Genomic DNA, 26,005 nt, shown 5'->3' with positions numbered 1-26,005 from the left:
CTTTATGGTTCTTTTTGTCTTTAGGCTATAATCCACTGTATAGTCAAAATATTGTGTTTTAAAATCAATTGAACTAAATATTTTCTGCTTGGTTATGCTACCAACTTGAAGTACAGTTCATTTCCTTATTTTCCTTCAGTATTTAAAAATTGGTCTTTTTCTTTTTTAGTTGACCATGTGAAATATTTTACCTGGTTCCAAATAAAAACTATAAAGCAAATTATAGTTAGAAAGTCTAGCTTTTATCCTTTTACTACTTCTTGTTTTCTCCCTCACACTGTACATAACTATTTATAAATTGTGTGTGTGTAATCTTGCATTTTCTTCTTAGAAAAATATGAGCATATTTGTATGTGTATCTATATTTATGTATTTATATCTGTTTATCTATATCTATTATCCCCTTTTCTTACATGTTTCTTTACCCTGATTTTTTCACTTAATAAGTCCTGAGGATCACTCCATAGCAACATATAAAAGGTCTCTTTTTATGTATGTGAAGTCCTCCGTTATATAAACATTCCTTAGCTTTTTCAACAAGATACCTAGTGATGAACACTTGAGCAGTTTCCAGTCTTTGTTTTAACAAATAGAGAAATTAATTTGCTCTAATACATAATAGTGTCTGCTTCTCTACAGCCTCACTAATAGATTAGTCATATTTTTAGCTTTTTGCCAACCTCATAGGTGAGAAAAATTATCTACCTGAAATTGGAATCTCTAAAAGACAGAGTTAAAGACAATTCCAAGGAAGTAAGGAGTACTCTTTCAAGGAAGCAACAGTGAGAGAGAAGCAAAGGGAGGAGGAAAAAAGGAGAACTAGTACAAAGTAATGAGTTACGAAGCTGGCCATAGCTTCACAAGAAACTCAGCTGATTGCTTGGTAAGGAGAGGGGGTTTCTTGGAAGGCAGGATAGAATGGTACAATTAATTTGACTCCTATGCAGAGAGAAAAAGAATAGCAGGAATAGGCAGGTTGATAACAGTCATGCATAGCTTGACAACAGATTAAAAATTTACATTTTGCTGCATTGGCAGTGGAAAACCAGGAAACATTTTGGGCAGGAAAATGATTAAGAGCAAAGAGGATTTTAGGAAGATTCAACCTGGATTAAGGTTAGGAGTGTTTAGGGAACAGGTCACTAGTTGGAAAGCAATTACATGTCCAGCTGAGGAGTAATAGAAGACTGAATTATTAAGCATTGTTGGACAAAATACATAAAAGAAGACAGTCTGAGCAAAGTATGCTTAATTTGGGAACTTTGGCAGACCTTAGAGAATCTATTATTGTGTTCTAGGGGTTTGTAAACCTCTAAAATGATAAGCACATTTTTGTGTTCCAAGTATGTTCAGTTTTTAGGAGAAAGGGTTTTTAGCTTTGACCTGATGCTCAAAGGCATTTCTAAGACAAAAAATAATTAGGAAATCCTGAATCAGTGAGATTTTGTGATCACTGATAGATTTATGTTGTAAATAAGCCTCTTTTATGAACTTAATCCTTGATGCATTTTACATTTTTACAACCACATTCTTCCAACTCCTATTGTACTTACTGCCTGTGCCACTCATTTTAACATCTAACTTGTTTTTGTAAGTTTTGTTTTTCCTACACTGCTTTTCTTTTTTTTTTCAGACAGTTTCCCTCTTGTCTTCCAGGCTGGAGTGCAGTGGTGCGATCTCAGCTCTCTGCACCCTCTGCCTCCCAGGTTCAAGAGATTCTCCTGCCTCAGCCTCCCAAGTAGCTAGGATTACAGGCACCCACCACCACACTGGCTAATCTTTGTATTTTTAGTAGAGATGGGGTTTTGCCATGTTGACCAGGCTGGTCTCGAACTCCTGACCTCAGGTGATCCACCCATCTCGGCCTCCCAAAGTGCTGGGATTACAGGCGTGAGCCTTGATGACAGGGCTACACTGTGTTTTTCTTAAAGGGACACATCTGCATATTGTCCTCAGTCACAGGTTACTGTACAACATGGTGACTATGGTTAGTAACAATGTCTTGTATTTTGAAAATTGCTGAGAGTAGATTTTAAATATTCCAATCAGAAAAAATTATAAATATGTGAGGTAATGCATATGTTAATTAGCTCATTTGAGCCATTCCACAATGTATATATATTTTGAAACATCATGTTCTACATGATAAATATATCCAATTTTTTTCAATTAAGAAAATAAAGGAAAAAAGTACAACTTAAACTTGCTTAAAAACACCTATTAAGCTAGACATGGTGGAAGAAATTGGCAAAAATGTAAAATATCTTTCTTCTCACTAAACATTTTTGGTTTGGAATCATAGCCATTTAATTAAAGCATTTTATTTATGTCAAAAAAAAAGACACCTACCAAGCACATACACACATAGAACTAAGAACTAAACTCATTTTTTTTTTTTTTTTACTTAAAAATTTTGTTTTGATGTAACCTTTTTTCTTTTTTATCCTTGGCTACTAAGAACAGAAATAGTTTTACATTTCTTTGTTGCATCAGAACTCATCCCAGGAGCATAAAGGCCTGAAACAAACTCTGCCTTATGATACTCACATTTGAGAAATTCCATTAGAACACAGAAGGATCTGTGTGTGGTGATGAACTCGGAGCAGGAGAGAAGGGCTTTCATCACTTCACCAGGGCCCTGAACACACTGGAAACCTTATCAGGCCTCACCTCTCTCCTTACTTGGAATAAGACTTTCCCTTATGTACCAAAACAATGCCTCCCATCCCAGCTAAGAGACAGGGAGCTAAAGGGAGCATTTTGAGTTGTTGTTTTAAATTTATAACATTAAACTGTTCATTGTTAAGACACTGATCAGCTTTGAGGTTTTCCTTTTACAGTTGATTCTAAGCACCATAAAATTGGTGCTTCTGTGTTGGTACTTGCCTCTTGAGCATTTAACAAATATTTCATGAGGCGTGTTAGTTATTTTTCAGGAAAAGATTAAACTTTAGCTTTGAGCTGTCTATAAGGCTACCTAGAAATTCAATTTAATATTACCCTGCTTCAGTTGAAAAATAAAGTTTAGAGCCATCTAAAATTAAGAATCTGTAACTAGGACAAGTACAGAAATAAACTTCTTAAACACTTTTGAAAAGTATATTACAAAGCACAATATTTTTTTTCTTTAAAGGAGGTATTCTTATATTGAGATTAGAAAAGAATTGTTTAAAACTGTCAAAAGGAATAAAATTCTTTAAACTGCTGCTGCCACTGGATCTGAATGTCTTTGAATGGGAGACCTAATATTTTTGAACGGCTTTATTGAGGTATAATTTACTTATCATAAAATTCACCTGTTTTAAGTTCAGAGATCTGCAAATTTAATGTTATTAAATGATGGTCACAAGAGCTACTTCTGGCTCTGTAGTATATCTTTATAGTTAGTAATTATTTTGTAATTATGTCAATAAGAGGATCCCAAAACTGGTCACAATTTTGATAAGAAAACTTTTTAGAATCCTGTAAGGAAATTTGTCAGATGTATCATTCCCCCTGTACATTATTGCTTAAGTCTATTTGTTACTCAAATTTAGGCCCCCATGTTTGAGATACTGCTTTCCACCCACACGGCAATCTATGAAATCCCCAGGATATGTGTTATAAAGAAAGGTATTTTCAATTTGGAGAACATACAATGTGCCAACTGAAGATAATTTCAACGTTATTTTTTAAAATTAAGATGAAATGAACAGGTTGCAACCAGTAAATAAAGAGCAACTTAACACTTTTTTTACCTCATTAAAATTATTCGCTGTTTTTAAGTTCATTTCTTGCTATTTAGACTCTGGAGAGAATCTTGACTCACGAAATGGAAGATCTGATTTTGGGTCCTGCTGTACTACTCACAGAGTGCTCATATATCCTCTCGAATTACTCACAGTCTCTGGGGCTTATTTTCCTCATGTAAAATTGGAATTAGGATACTGGCATTGAGTAATTTAGAGGGTTTTAGTGAGGAGTGATGGAAATAATATATAAAAAAATGCTTTGTTACACGCAAAGTCCTGTGCAATTGTAAGGTATTACGTTTAATATTGGAACTCAATAAAATTTCTATATTAATCAAAATAACCTGCAAATGGTTCTAAGTACCTATCTATACTTGGCACTGTATATTCCAAGATAAATATATATGGCTCTTAGGTTCAAACTGTTAGGCTGTTTGGTCCACATGGAATAATGTAGGATGGGGATGGATTCCCCACCTTCACCTTCAACTTCATATGCTTTCCTATTGCCACTTTCTAGATCCCTCTTTATTATCACATAAAAAAACCCAAAAATACTTAGTAGTTACCCCTGAAGAATGACTACAACTCTTTAGATAAAGTGAAGTAAACGTGTGCTTCTAATTAAGTTTAGTTGTAGAGCAAATTAGAGTGCATACTTTGTAAAGCAAGCTAAAGGTTTCATTAAAAATTGTAGAGAAGTAATGATAAAATTATAGTGGTAAAGCTAATGCCAAAAATTATTGCTCTGTGATGGTGGCATCCCAAGCCTTACATTTTGTCCTCAGGAATTCCGTGGGTTGAGTCAAACTATACATTTTTTTTTTTCTCCACAAATTTTACTGTGACTAGCAGTTGTTTGAGCTTTGCTTTTGATCATTTTCCGGTGAGGAGGTGGAGGGGATTTGCTCAGGGAGAGTAAGAGATTCACCCATGTCTTTTAAAACTATACTTTCTTCAGGGTAGACTCTGTCTTTCAGGAGAAGCTCTGACACTCCTCTTTCCCAGCTGCTTTGCAGGGAGCCAGTGTTCCTGGTGAACACTGTGTCCTGTGGGGAGCATTTTGACAAATCTCTCTTTAGCTATCTTACACACGTATGAGACATAAGAAATTTATGAGTAGCTAGAGTGTAAGAAATTGAATGACAGAGTGCTTACTTCCACTTTCTTTAGCATATTCCCAGAACTGCTCATATACTACTTTTGCGTAGACGAGATGCTCAGCAAAAGGAGTAATTAATATAAAAACATTCTCCTTTCTCTTTTCCTTCTCTCTCAATGGGTCCACGTTGGTTTCATATTAAAGTAGTTCAGAAGTCAAATTGTGTAGCTTTACTATTGCCCTTTCTAAAGGGGCTCAAACCTACATACGAAAGCAAATACCAATATGTAAGCCTTTGTGTGGTTAATATTTCTGTCTACTCTCTCAATAGTATGGGTTTAACTGATATTTTATGGTGCCTAGAAGGAGATGTAGTGATTCATTGTCATTGTTTAACAAAACTAAGATGGCATAAATGCTGTGCTGACCTTATTTGTAGTTGCCTTCACCTGTCCTCCCATCACGTAACAAGTCTACCTAAGAACATTTTAAATATGTGCATCTGTTTGTGTTCCTAGTCTGTACAAGTGGGATGCCAGTTAGAGTGGAGTACCAGTTAGAGTGCAAACAACCTGCTACTTTCATTCCTAATAACGTCATACTTACTAAACACTAGTTCCACTCTCTATGCATGTCCCACCATTGCCGCATTTCATTAAACTGCAGGGAGAAGCATGACACTGGCCAACACTGCGTCCAGCATTTGGGTGGTCCTCGGGATTTCCCAGTCCTCTGAAACGGCCATCCTTCTCAGTGCGAACTTGAAGAGTGAAAATACAGCCTTGGAGAAACACAAAAACACTTCATATTAACAAACAGAAGAAATAGAAAAAACAAGAAGAAGGTTATTTTTCATTTTTAAAGTAAAAGTTTTTCAAAATGAAGTAATACATGTAAATTTTAAAAGAAATATAAGAATACAGAAATGCACAGAGAAAAAATTTTTTTAAAAGTCATTCATGATATCACTTCACAGCAGACAACTATTAACATTTTGGGGTGTGTGTGGTATTTTTTCTATGCTTAGTCATATTTTCTTTTAAACAAAAATGCAATCTGCACTAAGCTGTAGAAAATATTATACCAAAAAGTTGAACATCATAAATAACATTAACTTTTTTCTTGTAGCATTAACTATAAGTGATGGCATATTTCCTTATATCAAAATATATTTAATAAACCTATAATTATTATACCATTGACTCATTTAATACTTTTTGCTATTAGAAATAAAGTTGTAATGAATATCTTATGTGTATATCTTTGTACATTTAAATTTTTTTTAGTACATATTTCTAGAAGTAGAATTACTAGGGGAAAAGATATAGATGCTTTGAAGTATGCCTAAGTGTCCCCCATAGATATTTTTCACAACTGGATTCAGGAGACTGGGATATCCCCTTCTTCACAGGCACTACCATGCATGGGATTACCATTCCATTTCATTTTTACATGCGATAGCTAATAAAATACTATTTTACTGTTTTTGGTTGGGTATCAAAAATCTTTTAAAAAATTTATTGATCATTCATAATTTATATTATAATTTGTATTTATAGTATATAAAGAGAGCCTCCTTATATAATGAGGACATTAGCTATTTGTGATACACTGTAAATAAACTTTCTCCAGTTTAATATTTACCACTCAATTTTGCTATGGTAGTTTTTTTTTTTTTTTTTAGGTAAAGAAGTTTATATTTATGTTGTCACATTTTTCTCTTTTTTCTTTCAGAGATTTTGCCTTTCTACACATCTTTAGAAAGAACTTTTCGGCCGGGAACGGTGGCTCATGCCTGTAATCCCAGCACTTTGGGAGGCCGAGGCGGGTGGGTCACAAGATCAGGAGATTGAGACCATCCTGGCTAACACGGTGAAACCCCGTCTCTATTAAAAATACAATTAGCTGGGCATGGTGGCGGGTGCCTGTAGTCCCAGCTACTCAGGAGGCTGAGGCAGGAGAATGGTGTGAACCCCAGAGGCAGAGCTTGCTGTAAGCCGAGATCGCGTCACTGCACTCCAGCCTGGGCAACAGAGCGAGAGTCTGTTTCAAAAAAACCAACCAAACAAACAAAAATAACTTTTCTACCTCAAGATTAGATAAATATATATAAATAAAAAGGACAGTTCAGTGAAGAATTTGAAATGAAAGTGTTTGAAATCCTGAAATGTATTGTAATTTTACTCAGCTCCTTTAGCAGTTATAGTTTATTTGCCAAGTTCTTTCAAATAAATAGGAACATCAACCAGAAATAAGGTCTTTAAAATGATAAAATAAAGGCAAGATTGAATTTTATTTTCAAAACTTTTTTTTTTGAGGCATAAAAGGCTTTTTGTTGTTGTTTATTGTTGTTGTTATACTTTAAGTTCTAGGGTACATGTGCATACCTTGCAGGTTTGTTACATATGTATACATGTGCCATGTTGGTGTGCTGCACCCATTAACTCGTCATTTACATTAGGTATTCCTTATGATGCTATCCCTCCCCGCTCCCCCGACCCCATGACAGGCCCCGGTGTGTGATGTTCCCCCCCCCATGTCCAAGTGTTCTCATTGTTCAATTCCCACCTATGAGTGAGAACATGCGGTGTTTGGTTTTTTGTCCTTGGGATAGTTTGCTGAGAATGATGGTTTCCAGCTTCATCCATGTCCCTACAAAGGACGTGAACTCATCCTTTTTTATGGCTGCATAGTATTCCATGGTGTATATGTGCCACATTTTCTTAATCCAGTCTATCATTGATGGACATTTGGGTTGGTTCCAAGCCTTTGCTATTGTGAATACTGCTGCAATAAACATACGTGTGCATGTGTCTTTATAGTAGCATGATTTGTAATCCTTTGGGTATATACCCAGTAATGGGATGGCTGGGTCAAATGGTATTTCTAGTTCTAGATCCCTGAGGAATCGCCACACTGACTTCCACAATGGTTGAACTAGTTTACAGTCCCGCCAACAGTGTAAAAGTGTTCCTATTTCTCCACATCCTCTCCAGCATCTGTTGTTTCCTGACTTTTTAATGATTGGCATTGTAACTGGTGTGAGATGGTATCTCATTGTGGTTTTGATTTGCATTTCTCTGATGGCCAGTGATGATGAGCATTTTTTCATGTGTCTGTTGGCTGCATAAATGTCTTCTTTTGAGAAGTGTCTGTTCATATCCTTTGCCCAGTTTTTGATGGGGTTGTTTGATTTTTTCTTGTAAATTTGTTTAAGTTATTCGTAGATTCTGGATATTAGCCCTTTGTCAGATGGGTAGATTGCAAAAATTTTCTCCCATTCTGTACGGTGTCTGTTCACTCTGATGGTAGTTTCTTTTGCTGTGCAGAAGCTCTTTAGTTTAATTAGATTCCATTTGTCAATTTTGGCTTTTGTTGCCATTGCTTTTGGTGTTTTAGACATGAAGTCCTTGCCCATGCCTATGTCCTGAATGGTATTGCCTAGATTTTCTTCTAGAGTTTTTTTGGTTTTAGGTCTAACATTTAAGTCTTTAATCCATCTTGAATTAATTTTTGTATAAGATGTAAGGAAGGAATCCAGTTTCAGCTTTCTACATAGAACTAGCCAGTTTTACCAGAACCATTTATTAAATAGGGAATCCTTTCCCCATTTCTTGTTTTTGTCAGATTTGTCAAAGATCAGATGGTTGTAGATGTGTGCTATTATTTCTGAGGGCTCTGTTCTGTTCCATCGGTCTAAATCTCTGTTTTGGTACCAGTATCATGCTGTTTTGGTTACTGTAGCCTTGTAGTATAGTTTGAGGTCAGGTAGCTTGATGCCTCCAGCTTTGTTCTTTTGGCTTAGGATTGTCTTGGCAATGTGGGCTCTTTTTTGGTTCCATATGAACTTTAAAGTAGTTTTTTCCAATTCTGTGAAGAAAGTCATTGGTAGCTTGATGGGGATGACATTAAATCTATAAATTACCTTGGGCAGTATGGCCATTTTCACGATCTTGATTCTTCCTGTCCATGAGCATGAAATGTTCTTCCATTTGTTTGTGTCCTCTTTTATTTCATTGAGCAGTGGTTTGTAGTTCTCCTTGAAGAGGTCCTTCATATCCCTTGTAAGTTGGATTCCTAGGTATTTTATTCTCTTTGAAGCAGTTGTGAATGGGAGTTCACTCATGATTTGGCTCTCTGTCTGTTATTGGTGTATAGGAATGCTTGTGATTTTTGCACATTAATTTTGTATCCTGAGACTTTGCTTAAGTTGCTTATCAGCTTAAGGAGATTTTGGGCTGAGACGATGGGGTTTTCTAAATATACAATCATGTCATCTGCAAACAGGGACAATTTGACTTCCTCTTTTCCTTATTGAATTCCCTTTATTTCTTTCTCCTGCCTGATTGCCCTAGCCAGAACTTCCAACACTATGTTGAATAGGAGTGGTGAGAGAGGGCATCCCTATCTTGTGCCAGTTTTCAAAGGGGATGCTTTCAGTTTTTGCTCATTCAGTATGATATTGTCTGTGGGTTTTTCATAAATAGCTCTTATTATTTTGAGATACATCCCATCAATACCTAGTTTATTGAGAGTTTTTATCACGAAGGGCTGTTGAATTTTGTTGAAGGCCTTTTCTGCATGTATTGAGATAACCATGTGGTTTTTGTCTGTAGTTCTGTTTATATGCTGGATTACATTTATTGATTTGTGTATGTTGAACCAGCCTTGCATCCCAGGGATGAAGCCAACTTGATCGTGGTGGATAGCTTTTTGATGTGCTGCTGGATTCGGTTTGCCAGTATTTTATTGAGGATTTTTGCATTGATGTTTATCAGGGATATTGGTCTAAAATTCTCTTTTTGTGTTGTTTCTCTGCCAGCCTTTGGTATCAGGATGATGCTGGCCTCATAAAATGAATTAGGGAAGATTCCCTGTTTTTCTATCGACTGGAATAGTTTCAGAAGGAATGGTACCAGCTCCTCTTTGTACCTCTGGTAGAATTCGGCTGTGAATCTGTCTGGTCCTGGACTTTTTTGGGTTGGTAGGCTATTAATTATTGCCTCAATTTCAGAGCCTGTTATTGGTCTATTCAGGGATTCAACTTCTCCCTGGTTTAGTCTTGGGAGGATATATGTGTTCAGGAATTTATCCATTTCTTCTAGATTTTCTAGTTTATTTGTGTAGAGGTGTTTATAGTATTCTCTGATGGTAGTGTGTATTTCTGTGGGATCGGTGGTGATATCCCCTTTATCACTTTTTATTGTGTCTATTTGATTCTTCTCTCTTTTCTTCTTTATTAGTCTTGCTAGCAGTCTATCAATTTTGTTGATCTTTTCAAAAACCCAGCTCCTGGATTCATTGATTTTTTGAAGGGTTTTTTGTGTCTCTATCTCCTTCAGTTCTGCTCTGATCTTAGTTATTTCTTGCCTTCTGCTAGTGTTTGAATGTGTTTGCTCTTTCTTCTCTAGTTCTTTTAATTGTGTTGTTAGGGTTTCAATTTTAGATCTTTCCTGCTTTCTCTTGTGGGCATTTAGTGCTATAAATTTCCCTCTACACACTGGTTTAAATGTGTCCCAGAGATTCTGGAATGTTGTTTTTTTGTTCTCATTGGTTTCAAGGAACATCTTTATTTCTGCCTTCATTTTGTTATGTATCCAGTAGTCATTCAGGAGCAGGTTGTTCAGTTTCCATGTAGTTGAGCAGTTTTGAGTGAGTTTCTTAATCCTGAGTTCTAATTTGATTGTACTGTGGTCTGAGAGACAGTTTGTTATAATTTCTGTTCTTTTACATTTGCTGAGGAGTGCTTTACTTCCAACTATGTGGTCAGTTTTGGAATAAGTGTGATGTGGTGCTGAGAAGAGTGTATATTCTGTTGATTTGGGGTGGAGAGTTCTGTAGATGTTTGTTAGTTCAGCTTGGTGCAGAGCTGAGTTCAGTTCCTGGATATCCTTGTTAACTTTCTGTCTCGTTGATCTGTCTAATGTTGACAGTGGGGTGTTAAAGTCTCCCATTATTATTGTGTGGGAGTCTAAGTCTCTTTGTATGTCTCTAAGGGCTTGCTTTATGAATCTAGGTGCTTCTGTATTGCATGCATATATATTTAGGATAGTTAGCTCTTCTTGTTGAATTGATCCCTTTACCATTACGTAATGGCCTTCTTTGTCTCTTTTGATCTTTTTTGGTTTAAAGTCTGTTTTATCAGAGACTAGGATTGTAACCCCTGCTTTTTTTGTTTTCCATTTGCCTGGTAGATCTTCCTCCATCTCTTTATTTTGAGCCTATGTGTGTCTCTGCACATGAGATGGATGTGTGTCTCTGCACATGAGATGGATGTGTGTCTCTGCACATGAGATGAGTCTCCTGAATACAGCACACTGATGGGTCTTGACTCTACTCAATTTGCCACTCTGTTTCTTTTAATTGGGGCATTTGGCCCATTTACATTTAAGGTTAATATTTTTATGTGTGAATTTGATCCTCTCATTATGATGTTACCTGGCTGTTTTGCTCATTAGTTGATATAGTTTCTTCCTAGCATTGATGTTCTTTACAATTTGTCATGTTTTTGCAGTGGCTGGTAATGATTGTTCCTTTTCATGTTTAGTGCTTCCTTCAGGAGCTCTTGTAAGGCAGGCCTGGTGGTGACAAAATCTCTCAGCATTTGTTTGTCTGTAAAGGATTTCATTTCTCCTTCACTTATGAAGCTTAGTTTGGCTGGATATGAAATTCTGGGTTGAAAATTCTTTCTTTAAGAATGTTGAATATTGGCCCCCACTCTCTTCTGACCTGTAGAGTTTCTGCTGAGAGATCTGATGTTAGTCTGATGGGCTTCCCTTTGTGGGTAATCTGACCTTTCTCTCTGGCTGCCCTTAACATTTTTCCCTTCATTTCAACCTTGGTGAATCTGACAATTATGTGTTTTGGGGTTGCTCTTCTCAAGGAGTATCTTTGTGGCGTTCTCTGTATTTTGTGAATTTGAATGTTGGCCTGCCTTGCTGGGTTGGGGAAGTTCTCCTGGATAATATCCTGAAGAGTGTTTTCCAACTTGGTTCCATTCTCCCCATCACTTTCAGGTGCACCAATCCGATCTAGATTTGGTCTTTTCACATAGTTCCATATTTCTTGGAGGCTTTGTTCATTTCTTTTCACTGTTTTTTCTCTAAACTTATGTTCTTGCTTCATTTCATTCATTTGATCTTCAATCACTGTTACCCTTTCTTCCACTTGATCGAATTAGCTACGGAAGCCAGTGGATGCATCATATAGTTCTTGTGCCATGGCTTTCAGCTCCATCAGGTCTTTTAAGGTCTTCTCTACACTGTTTATTCTAGTTAGCCATTCATCTAATCTTTTTTCAAGGTTTTTAGCTTCTTTGCAATGGGTTCGAACATCCTCTTTTAGCTTGGAGAAGTTTGTTATTACTGATCTTCTGAAGCCTACTTCTGTCAACTCGTCAAAGTCATTCTCTGTCCAGCTTTTTTCTGTGCTGGCGAGGAGCTGCGATCCTTTGGAGGAGAAGAGGCACTCTGATTTTTACAATTTTCAGCTTTTCTGCTCTGGTTTCGCTCCATCTTTGAGGTTTTATCTACCTTTGGTCTTTGATAATGGTGACGTACAGATGGGGTTTTTGTGTGGATGTCCTTTTTGTGGTATTGATGCTATTCCTTTCTGTTTGTTAGTTTTCCTTCTATTAGTCAGGACCCTCAGCTGCAGGTCTGTTGGAGTTTGCTGGAGGTCCACTCGAGACCCTGTTTGCCTGGGTATCACCAGCAGAGGCTGCAGAACAGCAAATATTGCAGAACAGTAAATGTTGCTGCCTGATCCTTCCTCTGGAAGCTTGTCTCAGAGGGGCACCCAGCTGTATGAGGTGTCAGGGCCCCTACTGGGAGGTGCCTCCCAGTTAGGCTACTCGGGGGTCAGGGACCCACTTGAGGAGGCAGTCTGTTCATTCTCAGTTCTCGAACTCCGTGCTGGGAGAACCACTGCTCTCTTCAAAGCTGTCAGACAGAGATGTTTAGGTCTGCAGAAGTTTCTGCCATCTTTTGTTCAGCTATGCCCTGCCCCCAGAGGTGGAGTCTACAGAGGCAGGCAGGCTTCGTTGAGCTGCGGTGGGCTCCACCCATTTGGAGCTTCCCAGCCACTTTGTTTACCCAGACAAGCCTTAGCAATGGTGGACGCCCCTCCTGCAGCCTTGCTGCCACCTTGCAGTTTGATCTTGGACTGCTGTGCTAGCAGTGAGCAAGGATCTGTGGGCGTGGGACCCTCCAAGCCAGGCATGGGATATAATCTCCTGGTGTGCTGTTTGCTAAGACTGTTGGAAAAGCACAGTATTAGGGCGGGAGTGTCCCGAGTTTCCAGGTACCATCTGTCATGGCTTCCCTTTGCTAAGAAAGGGAATTCCCTGGCCCCTTGCATTTCCCTGGTAAGACGATGCCCTGCCCTGCTTCAGCTCACACTCCGTGGGCTGCACCCACTGTCCAACAAGTCCCAGTGAGATGAACCCAGTATCTCAGTTGGAAATGCAGAAATCACCCATCTTCTGCATTGCTCACGCTGGGAGCTATAGACTGGAGCTGTTCCTATTCGGCCGTCTTGGAATGATCTCTCAAAATGTTTTCAAAAACTAAAAGCATGAAGTAATTTCTCATGGTGAAAAAAAAATGGATTCAGTTATGGAAGGTAGAGAAGGTACTTTCCAACTTAGTTTTCACTGTCATTTTTACTGACAAGCACCATTCTCGACATGCATCAATATTTTCTCCTTATGATAGAGCAGTGATTGTTTTTCCTCAGTCTTAATCTTTGTTCTTCCTCCAAGTACTGCCATTTACTATTACACACACACATGCCATCACCAAAATACTGTACTGACTGAAGAAATGAATGAATGCTAGCTGCTTTACAAATGAATAACCAGCTAGCTCAATTAACAAAGCAGGGTTTCCCATGACTTTTACAGAGTGAAATGCACTGTGCAGAAAGCAAAAGTGTAAGTAGATGACAGAGTCAGGTAAGTCTGAGTTCAAATATGATCTATGCCACATAATGGCTACATGATGCAAAGTCTAACTGAAGCTAATCTTTTTTACTTTTAAAATGAGGACAAAATTAGCTGTTTCATGAGTTAGGAGGAATATATAATAAAAATAAACTATCTGTGCAATGCCTTTAAATTAGTAGGTCCTGTGTTCCACACCACCATTCCCCCCTCTATCACACTGTCTCAGATATCTTCTACTTCTACTTCATAAAATTGTGTATTTCTTCTCAGCAAAAATTATGGGATGATAATGCTGGACTTTTAAATTTTTTTATAATCATACACCAGAATACTTTGTTAAATGACTATAACTTAATGTCTGGAAGTGTTCGTTTTAAACCGTTTCTTTTTTATATGGATAAATAAAGTGCTTTTGTTATAATGAACTACTGAAATATGTTTTTGGCTACAAATGTGGCAATGCTATATTTAGAGAAACATTTAGCCAATACAAATAGCAAAATGTATTTATTTTACAGAGAGATGCCTCATGTCAGTCAACATATCATGTTTTTAAAGCAATTGGAGTGATTAAAGTGGAAGACATTTGTGGAATATATATTATATTATTAATATAGTAGATAAAACATAATCTGCTTCGTGTAGTACCATGAAACAGACATTCAGTACATAATATATATATCCTGTATGTGCTATGGAGCCATGAGCCATGTGTATATTGAAAATTTGACTGACTAGTTACCAAATAAGTAATAGCTTTTTTTTTAACTGCAAAATAGCTTTTTTTTTTTATCCTGGGTTTTTAAATTATTGCAGTAAACTGATTACATTTTCCCATATGGGCTCTTCTTTGAAGAATCTCATATGATTAAAAAAAGGAGAGGGAAAAAAATCGAACTCACAAGAAACCGAAAGTACTGACCATGTTGGCTATTTTTAGATGAGAATAACTCTCCTTTACAGGGTTGTTAATGAATCTGAATCTATCTCATGTCCACTCTATTCAGAGTAGTAAATATTTAATAACCTCCATATCAATGAGCAGTAGTTGCTGTTAACACTAGAAGCTTATTTCCTGTTCATGTAAAGTCCAAAGAGTGGTTAGGGTTGGCATCGAGATGGGTTGGCAAACAGAGTACAAGACTGTGCAGAAGATTTTCATAGGCAAGGCCTGGAAGTAGCAACTATTACACCTGCTTACATCTCACTGGCCAGAACTCAGGCACATGGTCATGCATAGCTGTAAGAGAGTCTGGGAAAGATCTGGTGGTAACAACATGTCACAAGCATGTATTATGTGAAAGCACCATTCCAGGTACTGTGGAGATCTATTATCAGTCAAAACTACAAATCCTATTCTCCAGAAGCTTACTAAATTCTAAATTAAGACATACATTCTCTAGGTATATAATGATATTAGGTATGAAATGCTAAGTGGGAAAAGACTTGGTGCTCCAAAGTCTTCAGAAAGAGCTCATTCTCAATGAGTGAGGTCAGAGAGTGGGCTCTCATTGAGGAGGTGTGATTTGAGCTTGCTTTCCAGGCAAATGGAATTTGAAGAGGTGGAGAATGCTGATTTAAGCATGGGCCCCGAGGCAGGGAAAATAAGATATACAGAGAGGCAGTGGCTAGATATAGTGATAATTGATTTTATGTGCCAACTTGACTTGTCCATGGGGTGCCCAGATACTTGGTCAAATATTGTGTGTGTGTGTGTGTGTGTGTGTGTGTTAGGATGAGATTAACACTTGAATTGATAAACTGAGTAAAGCAGATTGCCCTCCCTAATGTGGGTGGGCCTCATTCAATCACTGAAGACCTAAATGGAACAAAAAAGAGGGAATTCTTCCTGCCTGATTGCTTGAGCTGGGACATTGGTCTTTTCCAGCCTTCGTACTTGGACTGAAACATTGGCTCTTCTTGGGTCTTGAGCCTGATGGCTTTCAGACTGGAACTCACACCACTGGCTCTCCTTGTTCTTAGGGCTTCAGACTCAGGCTGAGCTACACATCAATTATCCTGGGTCTCCGGGTTGCTGACTGTGGATTTTGGGACTTCTCAGCTTCCATAATCATGTGATCCAATTCCTTATAAAAAATCTCTCTCTTTCTCTCTCTCTGTGCACACCTGATTGGTTCTGTTTCTCTGGAGATGCCTGACTAATACAGATAGATTTTATTGAATTAAAAAATCAGTGGAAGCAAGATAAGTATAGAAAAAATACCTGGGTTTGGGAATGCCAGGGGTGTTAGTCCATTCTCACATTGCTGTAACTTACTACCTGAAACTGCGTAATTTATAAAGAAAAGAGATTTAATTGGGTCATGGTTTCACACGCCATGCAGGAACCATGGCTGGGGAGGTCTCAGGAAACTTACAGTCCTGATGGAAGGTGAAGAGGAAGGAGGTATGTCTTACATGGCTGGAGCAGGAGGAAAAGAGTGAAGCGGGGAGTGATACACACTTTTAGACAACCAGATCTCATGAGAACTCACTATCACAAGAACAGCAAGGGGGAAATCTGCCCCCATGATCCAATCACCTCCCACTTGGCCCCTCCTCCAGCAATGGAGATCACAATTTGACATGACATTTGGGCAGGAACACAAATCCAAACCATATCACCGTGTAAAAAATTCAGTTATTATTCTAGAGTTGACAGGGTGTCTGTTGTGTTCTAGAGTAGGAAAATGGTATAATACATTAGCATGGCAATAGTGTTATGATGTGTCAGTTAATCAGGGAAGGGTGAGTAGTCAAAGATGACAGTAAGCCTGTCATTCTAACTTCAGTTGCATCAGAATCACCTGAAGAGCTCATTAAAATACATATTACTGGGCCCCATTCCCTGAGTTTCTGGTTCAATTAGAATTTGCATCTCTAACAAACTTCTCAGTGATGCTGATATTGCTGGTCCAGGGACCACATTTTGAGAACCACTGTACAAAGGATTCAAAAAAGTATTGGAGGGACTGGTAGCAATAGTGAAAGAAATAAGTAAAGAAGTATATTCAGAAAAGGCATTTGTAGTGAAGATGAGATGTTTCACTTCAGTTATTCTGCTTCTATAGCTGCCTTTAGCACACTTAACACCTCAGCAAGATTATCTACAGGCAACAGAACTTCTAGTGAAAGGACCCAGCTTATTTTCACTTGTGGCCTAACCAGTTTTACTTGTTTCTTCCCCTCATTCCTCCTTTCCCTTCTTCCATATCTTCTTTTCTTCCTTCCTTCATTCGGTGCCCAGTCTGAGACCACCATTCATGAGCCTCATTCTGAGAACTCTGCAGCTTTGTAGCAGATGCAACTTTGGAAGCAGAGGAGAGTAGAACTGCTCTTATTAGGGCAGATAAAACAGTAAGGCACAGCGTATTTGGCAGATGTAGATTATTTAAGGTGGTTAGTCTCAATACCTTTATGAGCATTAAAGGTCATAGAAAAAATAATGGTTCATTATAAGCCATTTTTTAGAACAAAAACAAATGGGCTTTATTAGCAGTAAGGATTTATATTTTAGGTCACGAACTTTGGATTAGAGTTATTTATCAAGAGTTTATAGGAATCGGCTGGGCACGGTGGCTCAAGCCTGCAATCCCAGCACTTTGGGAGGCCGAGGTGGGCAGATGGCTTGAGCCCAGGATTTTGAGACCATCCTGGGCAACCTGGAAAATCTCTGTCTCTAAAAGAAATACAAAAATTAACTGGGTGTGATGATGCAGTTCTCAAGTTCATGGAGAGTAGGCCAGACCTGGTTGAGTGACTGAGAACACCATAAAAACAGACCTTTGACCAAGTACCCTGGGACCAGGATCTACCGAAAAGCTATTTTCACCAAATGAATTGTTATAACAATTTAAAGCATGTCTTTATTTTATAACTCTTCTACAGTATAAATCAGCTTTGTAAGGATATGTTAGCTGGGTTTAGTGGCTCAGCTACATGAGAGGCTAAGGTGGGAGGATTGATTGAGCCCTGGAGATGGAGGTTGCAGTGAGCTGAGATGGCACCACTGTACTCCAGCCTCCAGCCTTGATGACAGAGCAAGACTCAAAAAAAAAAAAAAAAAAGAGTTTATAAAAATGTAAAAGCCTAGATCAGATAATATTTTATTGCATGATTTAATTGTAATTCTAAGGACAGATGTGATATCCTTACTCCAACTATTAAATTCTTTCAGAAAATTCCATTTGCTTTGCTTCGTTATGATTAATTAACGTGTTGGCTTCCACATCATTCTCAGCAAATTAACCCAGGAACAGAAAATGAAACACCTCATGTTCTCACTCATAAGTGGGAGTTGAACAATGAGAACACATGGACACAGGGAGGGGAACATCACATACTGGGGCCTGTCGAGGGGTGGGGGGCAAGGGGAGGGAGGGCCTTAGGACAAATACCTAATGCATGCAGGGCTTAAAACCTAGATGATGGGTTGATGAGTGTAGCACACCACCATGACACATGTATACCATGTAACAAACCTGCACGTTCTGCACTTGTATCCTAGAACTTAAAGTTAAAAAAAAAAAAGAGATAATTTAAAAAATATATGATGGCTTCCAAATCTGGGAGGCTTGTTAAAACGCAAATTTTTAGACCCCACTGTAAAGATTTCAATTCAATAGTTCTTGAGTAGGGTTCAGAAATCTGTGTTTTTAAGAAGTTATCCTATGTTATTCTTCAGAACCAGTAGAGATCAGGTTTGGGAACCATGGATTTATGGTACAGTTGCAATTTGGTTGTCATGGTAAGTTGGTAACAATACGCCATGATTTATAATAAATAGTAAATGCTAGTTTAGAGTGGAGGGAAGGCAGACATTAAGAGAGGATCCAAGAGATGAATGATAAAATTAGGGGATCTCAAGGTCCTGAATTTTCTATAAGACTGTGGCATGAGTGGCAATTCCCAAGAAGACTTGCCCAAGGTTCCCATCCTCACTAAGGACTGTGGCAGTTGACATGCTTCCAGGAGTGTGCAATCTTAGTGTTTCTGTCAGAGAAAGGGCCAGCTATGTGTGTACTGATCTCATTTGAACACAGAACTATTTGAACACAGGAAGACAGACTGTGGCAATAAGATTGCTCGCCCAAGCACAATGTTGTCCTTAATCCTCTTGACTTGCTCTGGCCTCTGTGGGCTACCCCTTGGTGGTATGGATGGGTTGACTGCAGTCTGTCTCTTGCCTTTTGAACTCCAAAGTTAGATGGAGTTTCAATTTTTACTGTGACTCTTTGAAGTCTACCCTGCTTAGCCTATTTTAAAAAGCACCCTGTATAAACAATTACCCATAATCCTGATTCCTTTAAATCACTCTCTCCATTTCCCTTTTCCCATTGAACTTATCGCATTATATGACTATAAAATTAATTAATTACATTTAGTGTTTCTCTCTCCAACTAGTTATAAGTGCAGAAATCTTTGATTTGTTCATTAAAACATCCTAAATATGTAGTACATATGTAGTAAGTGGTCAATAAATAGTAAATGAGGCTGGGCATGGCCTGTAATCCCAGCACTTTGGGAGGCCAAGGCGGGCGGATCACCTGAGGTCGGGAGTTCGAGACCAGCCTGACCAACATGGAGAAACCTCATCTCCTAAAAGTACAAAATTAGCTGGGCGTGGTGGTGCATGCCTGTAATCCCAGCTACTCGGGAGGCTGAGGCAGGAGAATCACTTGAACCCAGGAGGCGGAGGTTGTGGTGAGCCAAGATTGCGTCATTGCACTCCAGCCTGGGCAACAAGAGCGAAACTCCATCTAAAAAAAAATAGTAAATGAATGTTTCTGATTAAAATCAAACTTTGTTCAAGTCTGAAAGCAATCCATATAGCTGGTTTGGGAAATAGAAGTATACTCTTTAAAATATTTTTTTCCCTCAACATTTGAAATAAGTAGGTATAGTATAAAAAATGTCCATGCCTTACCTTGAAAACCATTTTTAAAATCTGCTCCATTTGGTAAGAGATCTGGAGTGTATTCACTGTAGCCACCTACATAAAACTCACTGAAGACATTGAGACCAACCAGTCTTCCTGGGGCAATAATGGATTTATTTTTATGATCATCTACCTTCAAAAGGAGAAAAAAATCAAAACCTATTAAAAAAGGAATTAATTCCCCAGGGTGAACTGTTAAGATACTCTTTTGTTATTTCCCATTAACTTGGCATGAAAAATTTACAAAGACCTGAATTTTGAAGAAATAGAAAACACGATACCACTCAATTCTCTGCTTCTCTGCTGGTGTCTGTTACCAGGAATATATTAATATAGCAGTCATGGTTTTGCATTTCAATCAAAATCAAAGTTCTTCAAAGATTAGGTACTGGCATCCTGCTGATTCCCCTCCATTTAGCCTTCCTCCTCTTCTATCAATTCTCCATAGAACCACCAGAGTCATTTCTCAAAAATTAGAAATCAACATGGTACCCACCTTCCCGTTTTAAGTAGCTCTTCATAGTTCTTTAGATAAAAATATAAACTTCTTAGCACATCTAAGCCCTTTGATAATATAGACCTTATCTGTCTGTAACCACTTCTCTTGCTCTCCCATCCCTGACCTGAAAACCATGCTGAACTACTTGCATTCCTTAAGCTAATACTGGCTATTGTTCTCTTTCCTAACTCCTATTTGAAGTTATGCTCAAGCATCACCTTCTCTGGGAAGCACTTTCTGAATCCTCTCTCTCACCCTTATCTATGTTAGTAATCCCTCTTATTTGTTCTCACACCACTTAATTGTAATCATCTCTCTATTTCCCTAGTTGGTACAATAGTCTGTGAACTTCATGGATGTAGGCATCATGGGCTATTCACCTCTGTACCTTAGCACAGATCCGACAATATACTAGTGCTCTCAGTTTGTGGAAGAGACGAAGGAATGACTCTTTACCTTCAGCCAGCCCTCTTGGAAGAACTTCCCCAGATGAACATTGTGGACTCCAAGGCTCAGATTGAGGGGCTCGCTCCTGATGCTTGCTATGCCAGACCCCAGGTTATAACTATAAACCACACTGCCATTGAGCAGGCCCACAGCCAGGAAGTCATCGCCATTCAACCCTGGAATGAGAAGACACACGGGGAATGCTCACTGAGAGGAAATTCAGGAGTTCCATCGGCTTCATTTTACTGACTGGTTCTGAATTACAGATCAGTATGGTAAGTTATAATACACATTTAGTCTCTTGTCAGCATTTAAGTATATGTGCAACTGGCTGTTGTTATTCCCAGCCCCAGAAACAGAGCACCAAGAGTTTATGTCTTTGAAGCCATGAGGGTTCTGGTCAACCTGGGGAATGATCAATGATCAACTAAAAAGTTGAATGGGATTAAAATCTCCTTTTGTCGGAGTGAAATTCAGTGTGCACTTTACAATAAGGAGAACTTCACAATGGAGTAGAATTGCTCTGGTAGCTAACAAGATTCAAAAGGCTGAGATGACCTAGCATCAGCTTTGAAGTTCTTTCTATGATTTGAGAATAGTATAAAGACCAATTTATTCCTATGATTGCTCAGAATATGTTATCATTATTCTATTACAAAAGCTCTTAACCATGCCCCATGACCATTTAAAGGTGGATTGTTTCTGTGTTCCCTCTTCTCTCTCTTCTTCTGTTAGTTCAGAGCCATCCATGCAGTACAGTGAGTTCCAGGAGCCAGAACACTCAGGAGACAGTTCTTAAAGACCCACGTGAAAAGGGAAGCAGTTGGGAGACACCCAGCATTAATCACTAGGTGAAGGTGCTAGCGGTATCCTTGGCGGGATTAAGTTTCGGGATGATCCGTCGGTATATAGCAAGAGATCTGTTCACAGGAAGCAGGGACCCAAATATGCCACCCAGCTTCTCAAAGGTGTGTTAGTGGGCGGGGCAAAAGAAGAATTCAATACTGAGGCTAGCAGTCAGGAAACTGAGGCAAAGACTTCTGCTTAGAGGAAGAACGTAAGAATCCCCTAGAAGTAAGAGGTTTAAGCATGGGGGAAAAAGCTGAATTGAGTCCTTGACATAGAAAAAATTTATTATGAGTATGCACAGCCTCCTCCTTCTGCATTTATAGGAATGATGCTTTGTCTGTTGACTGGGCTTCTATTGTTACTTTGATCAGGGTAAACGAGAGAAAGACCTGCAGGGATGTAGGTTTCCAGATAGGGTGGAGAGGTGGGCTTCCTGAGGCACTGGAAAGTGGAAGACAGAAATATTATTTAGAGATACTTGAATGCTGCCTCTGCTTTTCTAAAGGGTCTGCCATGGGCCCTGAGCAGGGTTACTTTTGAAAACTCTCTAGGTGAGTCTAATATATACAGTCATGGTTAAGAGCAACTGTATTAAGTGACCTACCACTGACCGAGTACATTGGGAACTTATGGCAAGTCTCTTTTTCACTTCCTCACATTCTGGTGATTTCTTCCCACCTGCAATGCTGCATCAGGTTAGCTGGGTTGTATATTTAAAACGGAAAGTTCAATGTTTCAAGAGAAAACATAGTTTCAGGAAGGCAGTTAGAAAGGCAGAAAGGAGAAAAACTATTACTAGAGATTGGAGATAGTCTTTCAGGCAGCTGTTGGGATATAGAAGAAATTGGGAGGGGTGGAGGAGGAAACATGAGATTTTTCTGTGTGTTGTGAATGGGAATTTTTCTGAGAGATTCTGGAGGGGATCTGAATTGTCTTTCAAATTGTCCAGGTTATGGGAATGGAGCCAGTATTGTGCCAGTCGAACTGGTGGGAGGGCATATTCATTTCAGCTATATCCTTCTTTCCTTTCTGTCTTGTGCTCTCCTTTCTCCAGTTATGGAGAGCCCGTTTCATGCCAGGAGCATCATTATTATCCTTAGGTCCTTGACAGCCTGGTCAGGAGGAGATAGGAGGTTTGTTTCAAGTTCCATGAAGAGCAGAATAGAAACAAATGGGGGCAGCCATTAAGACACAGTGAGGAGGAGGGTTAGGAAAGCAAAAAGGTGATTTTTGAGTCGGTTTCTGAGCTCACCCAGAAAATGACAAGCAAGAACTTGTTAGATGAAAAAAGAGGATACAGTGAAGAGTGCTGTTTAAATCAGAAGGGAGAACTTTGCAGCAACCCAGAAGGAGCAGAGAAGAACAGGGTATGTTTAAGAACTGCTGGGGCCGGGCATGGTGGCTCAGGCCTGTAATCCCAGCACTTTGGGAGGCCGAGGTGGGCAGATCACGAGGTCAGGAGATCGAGACCATCCTGGCTAACACGGTGAAACCCCATCTCTACTAAAAATACATAAAGAAAATTAGCCGGGCGTGGTGGTGGGCGCCTGTAGTCCCAGTTATTCTGGAGGCTGAGCCAGGAGAATGGCGTGAACCCGGGAGGCGGGAGCTTGCAGTGAGCCGAGATCGCGCCACTGCACTCCAGCCTGGGCGACAGAGCGAGACTCCGTCTCAAAAAAAAAAAAAAAAAAAAAAAAAGAACAAGAAGAAGAACTGCTGGGACGTGGGCTTGACTGGCATTTAGTGCCTGTGGCAGGAAAGGAAACTGAAAAGGGAGAAAGGGCTATATGTTTAAGGGTCTAATATGCTACAATGAATGATTTAAGTATTTTAGCAGAGACTCTTAGGAATCATGAAAGGATTTTGAATAAGAGAAGTGTATTAGATCTGGATGTTAGAAGAATCTTCTAGTAATGTTGAGGATAGAATATAGAGGTAGATAAGGAGGCTCATTGGAAAGTTATTCAAGTGATTTAGAAGAGGAAATGATACTGAAATACATTAAACACCTAAATAAATTAAGGTAGTGACAGAGGGGTCAGAAAAACGGGAGGAAATTTGCTTGTGATTTGGAAGGAAAATTTGAAAGGACAGATCAATTTGGGTGAAGAGTTGAGGAAGAGTTGAGGAAGAGAGAGAAGGTGGTTCTGCAGAATCTGGCTTAAAGAACCAGGTGCAGTGGCAGGGTCAGTCAAGGAGTTAGGACCCTAGGAAAGGAACAGTCTGGGGGAAAAGGCTGAGTTTAGTTTATAGGTGCTCCTGCCTACAGACCTGTCCCAGGGCAAAGGACTGGGGATGCACCAAGAGGAGGGGATAAGGAGAGCCAGGGAACCAATCACCCATCAAGCAGATGATAGCATACTATTCCCATGCCATGAGTCCATCAGGTTGCTTTCCTTTCCTCTGCTACTCCTTCAACTCTAGATCTTCCCAGAGTATCAACTCTGGTAGTAAATGATGGAGTAGATAAGAGGAAGAAAAGCAGTTTACTGTCACAGCCGGTACCTAGAAAGTGACTTGGAATTGCTCTAGAGTGTTTCCAAACTTAGAAGTCCTTTACAATCATTTAGGGAATGGTTCAAAAATACCTAATGTAAATGATGAGTTAATGGGTGCAGCACACCAACATGGCACATGTATACATATGCAACAAACCTGCACATTGTGCACATGTACCCTAGAACTTAAAGTATAATAAAAATATATATATAAGAAAACAAAAATACACTTTCTAGAACCTGTCTTATACCACTTGCATGAGAATCTTTGAAGCTAGATCCTAGAAATATTTTTTAACAGAATCCCCAACTGTTTTTTTTTTTCATAATAAGGCCTGATTGGTACTGGTAAGTGTAAGAGGGCCAAGGCATGAAACTTGTGCAGTTGCATGGGGCTTTAAGTTCCAAAGGGCCCTATTGCTTGGTTTGATGCTCTGTGTCACTGTCTTGAAATTCTTAATACTTTTATCTTTGAACTGTGTTTTGAAAGTGAAGTTCATGAAGCAACAAACATGAGTGGTAACAGAGGAGACCCATAAATACAATATGCATGTTTGCTCTTTCACATGTAAGGCTTGTGATATCCCACCAGAACAAAGTTCCCACAGTACTGGGAGTTCAGTGATACGCAAAATGAGTACAAGGTAAATATATTATGTTTAATGACTAAGCGGGGGCAAAATGAGTACAAGGTGAATATATTATGTTTAATGACTAAGCGGGGGATCTGACAGCCCCAAGAGGCCATGCTCCATTTGGGCCAGAACTTACTTCAAATGCAGGAAGAAGGGAGTGGTGGTCTAAGAAACATGAACCATCAAGGAACCCTATTATTTAATCATTACTCCTACTACTTTTCTGTATTAGTTAATTATTTACACGGAAAATGATGATAGAGAAGAAAACAGAAAGAGAGGGGAGTCCACAATTCCTTTTCCTCTCACTCCTACCTTACTCATCAGTAGCCTAAGGTCAAGAGTGTTGATAGAATGTGTGCATATCAAGAACTGAAATAAAGACAGTTAACTTAAATTTGTGTAGTGTTTCTCGTGTTCTGTTAAGAAGGAAGTACATATGCATGCGCAAGCTTTGAAAGATCAATTGTATAATTTTGGTGATTTTGCATGTGCATTAAATACTTTTCTATTTGCATTTTAAAGTGGCATTGCACAATATAAAAATGAATGGTAAATTTTAATATTTTAATTTTTCCACTTAGAATGACATAAATGCAAATAAAAGACATTATGGTGACTTTCAGAGTTAAGCTTAGTCATTCTAAACTTATTCTTACTCATTCTAAGTCATTATAATGTTGAGAGATCAGTGAAGAAAGAAAAATGCTTTATATTTTAGTATCTAACGGCATTTCTCCCTGCTTTTTGAACAAGGGAGTTTGCCTTTTTATTCTGCAATGGGTCCCACAAATTATGTAGCTGTCTCTCCTTGGTGTCATCATAAAACAAATCAGGAAAGAACAAAATGAAAATGAGACCTTCCTGAAAATTTGAGGCTGCTTAGAGCCTTCGTATGGGGATGAGACACTGAAACCTGTCAGGTCAGTATGTGTGGGGTGATGCTGATGCACACATGGATGTCTGAAAGCGATGTGGCTGCTAGGTGGTGGAGTCTGAGTCTGAAGACAGCCTGGTTCCAGAGCCTGTGCTCTTAAACACTGTCCATGCAGCAGAGAAGGAGAAACAAGTCTGATTGGGGTTGTGCCTCTCTCTCCCACCTTCAGCACCCCCTTCCCAAATGCTTCTCTCTGGGAAATAAGAAGGGATAATAATATCTCTTCAGATTATTCTAAGGATTAAGTGAGATTTAATGTGTAAGCATTAGCCCACTGCCAACCTAGCACATAGTAGGTACTCAATAAATGCATATTTATTTCCTCTTCTCAGCAACTCTGGCCTGACCATAACTTTGTGTACTTTATTTCATTCCCCCATTTTATAAAGTCTGGGAAGCAGGCATTCCTGGCTCCTTGTTAGCCT

At 38.9% G+C, this 26,005-nt stretch overlaps 1 protein-coding gene across 2 annotated transcripts in view; it reads right to left on the bottom strand.

Moving 5' to 3' along the window:
• EYS (eyes shut homolog) overlaps positions 1 to 26,005 on the bottom strand; it is a 2,056,951-nt gene that overhangs the window by 51,310 nt on the left and 1,979,636 nt on the right. For both annotated transcript variants that reach the window (XM_032154320.2, XM_032154329.2), the window contains exons 38-40: positions 20,671 to 20,837; positions 19,704 to 19,848; positions 5,440 to 5,614 (exon numbers count right to left, since the gene is read on the bottom strand). In XM_032154320.2, the coding sequence (XP_032010211.1) occupies positions 5,440 to 5,614; positions 19,704 to 19,848; positions 20,671 to 20,837 (487 nt within the window). The remainder of the gene's footprint in view (positions 1 to 5,439; positions 5,615 to 19,703; positions 19,849 to 20,670; positions 20,838 to 26,005) is intronic.

This window comes from Hylobates moloch, unplaced genomic scaffold (assembly GCF_009828535.3).
Source record: "Hylobates moloch isolate HMO894 unplaced genomic scaffold, HMol_V3 SCAFFOLD_2, whole genome shotgun sequence".
Classification (NCBI taxonomy): Eukaryota; Metazoa; Chordata; class Mammalia; order Primates; family Hylobatidae; genus Hylobates; species Hylobates moloch.
This window is presented reverse-complemented; position numbering and strand designations above follow the sequence as displayed.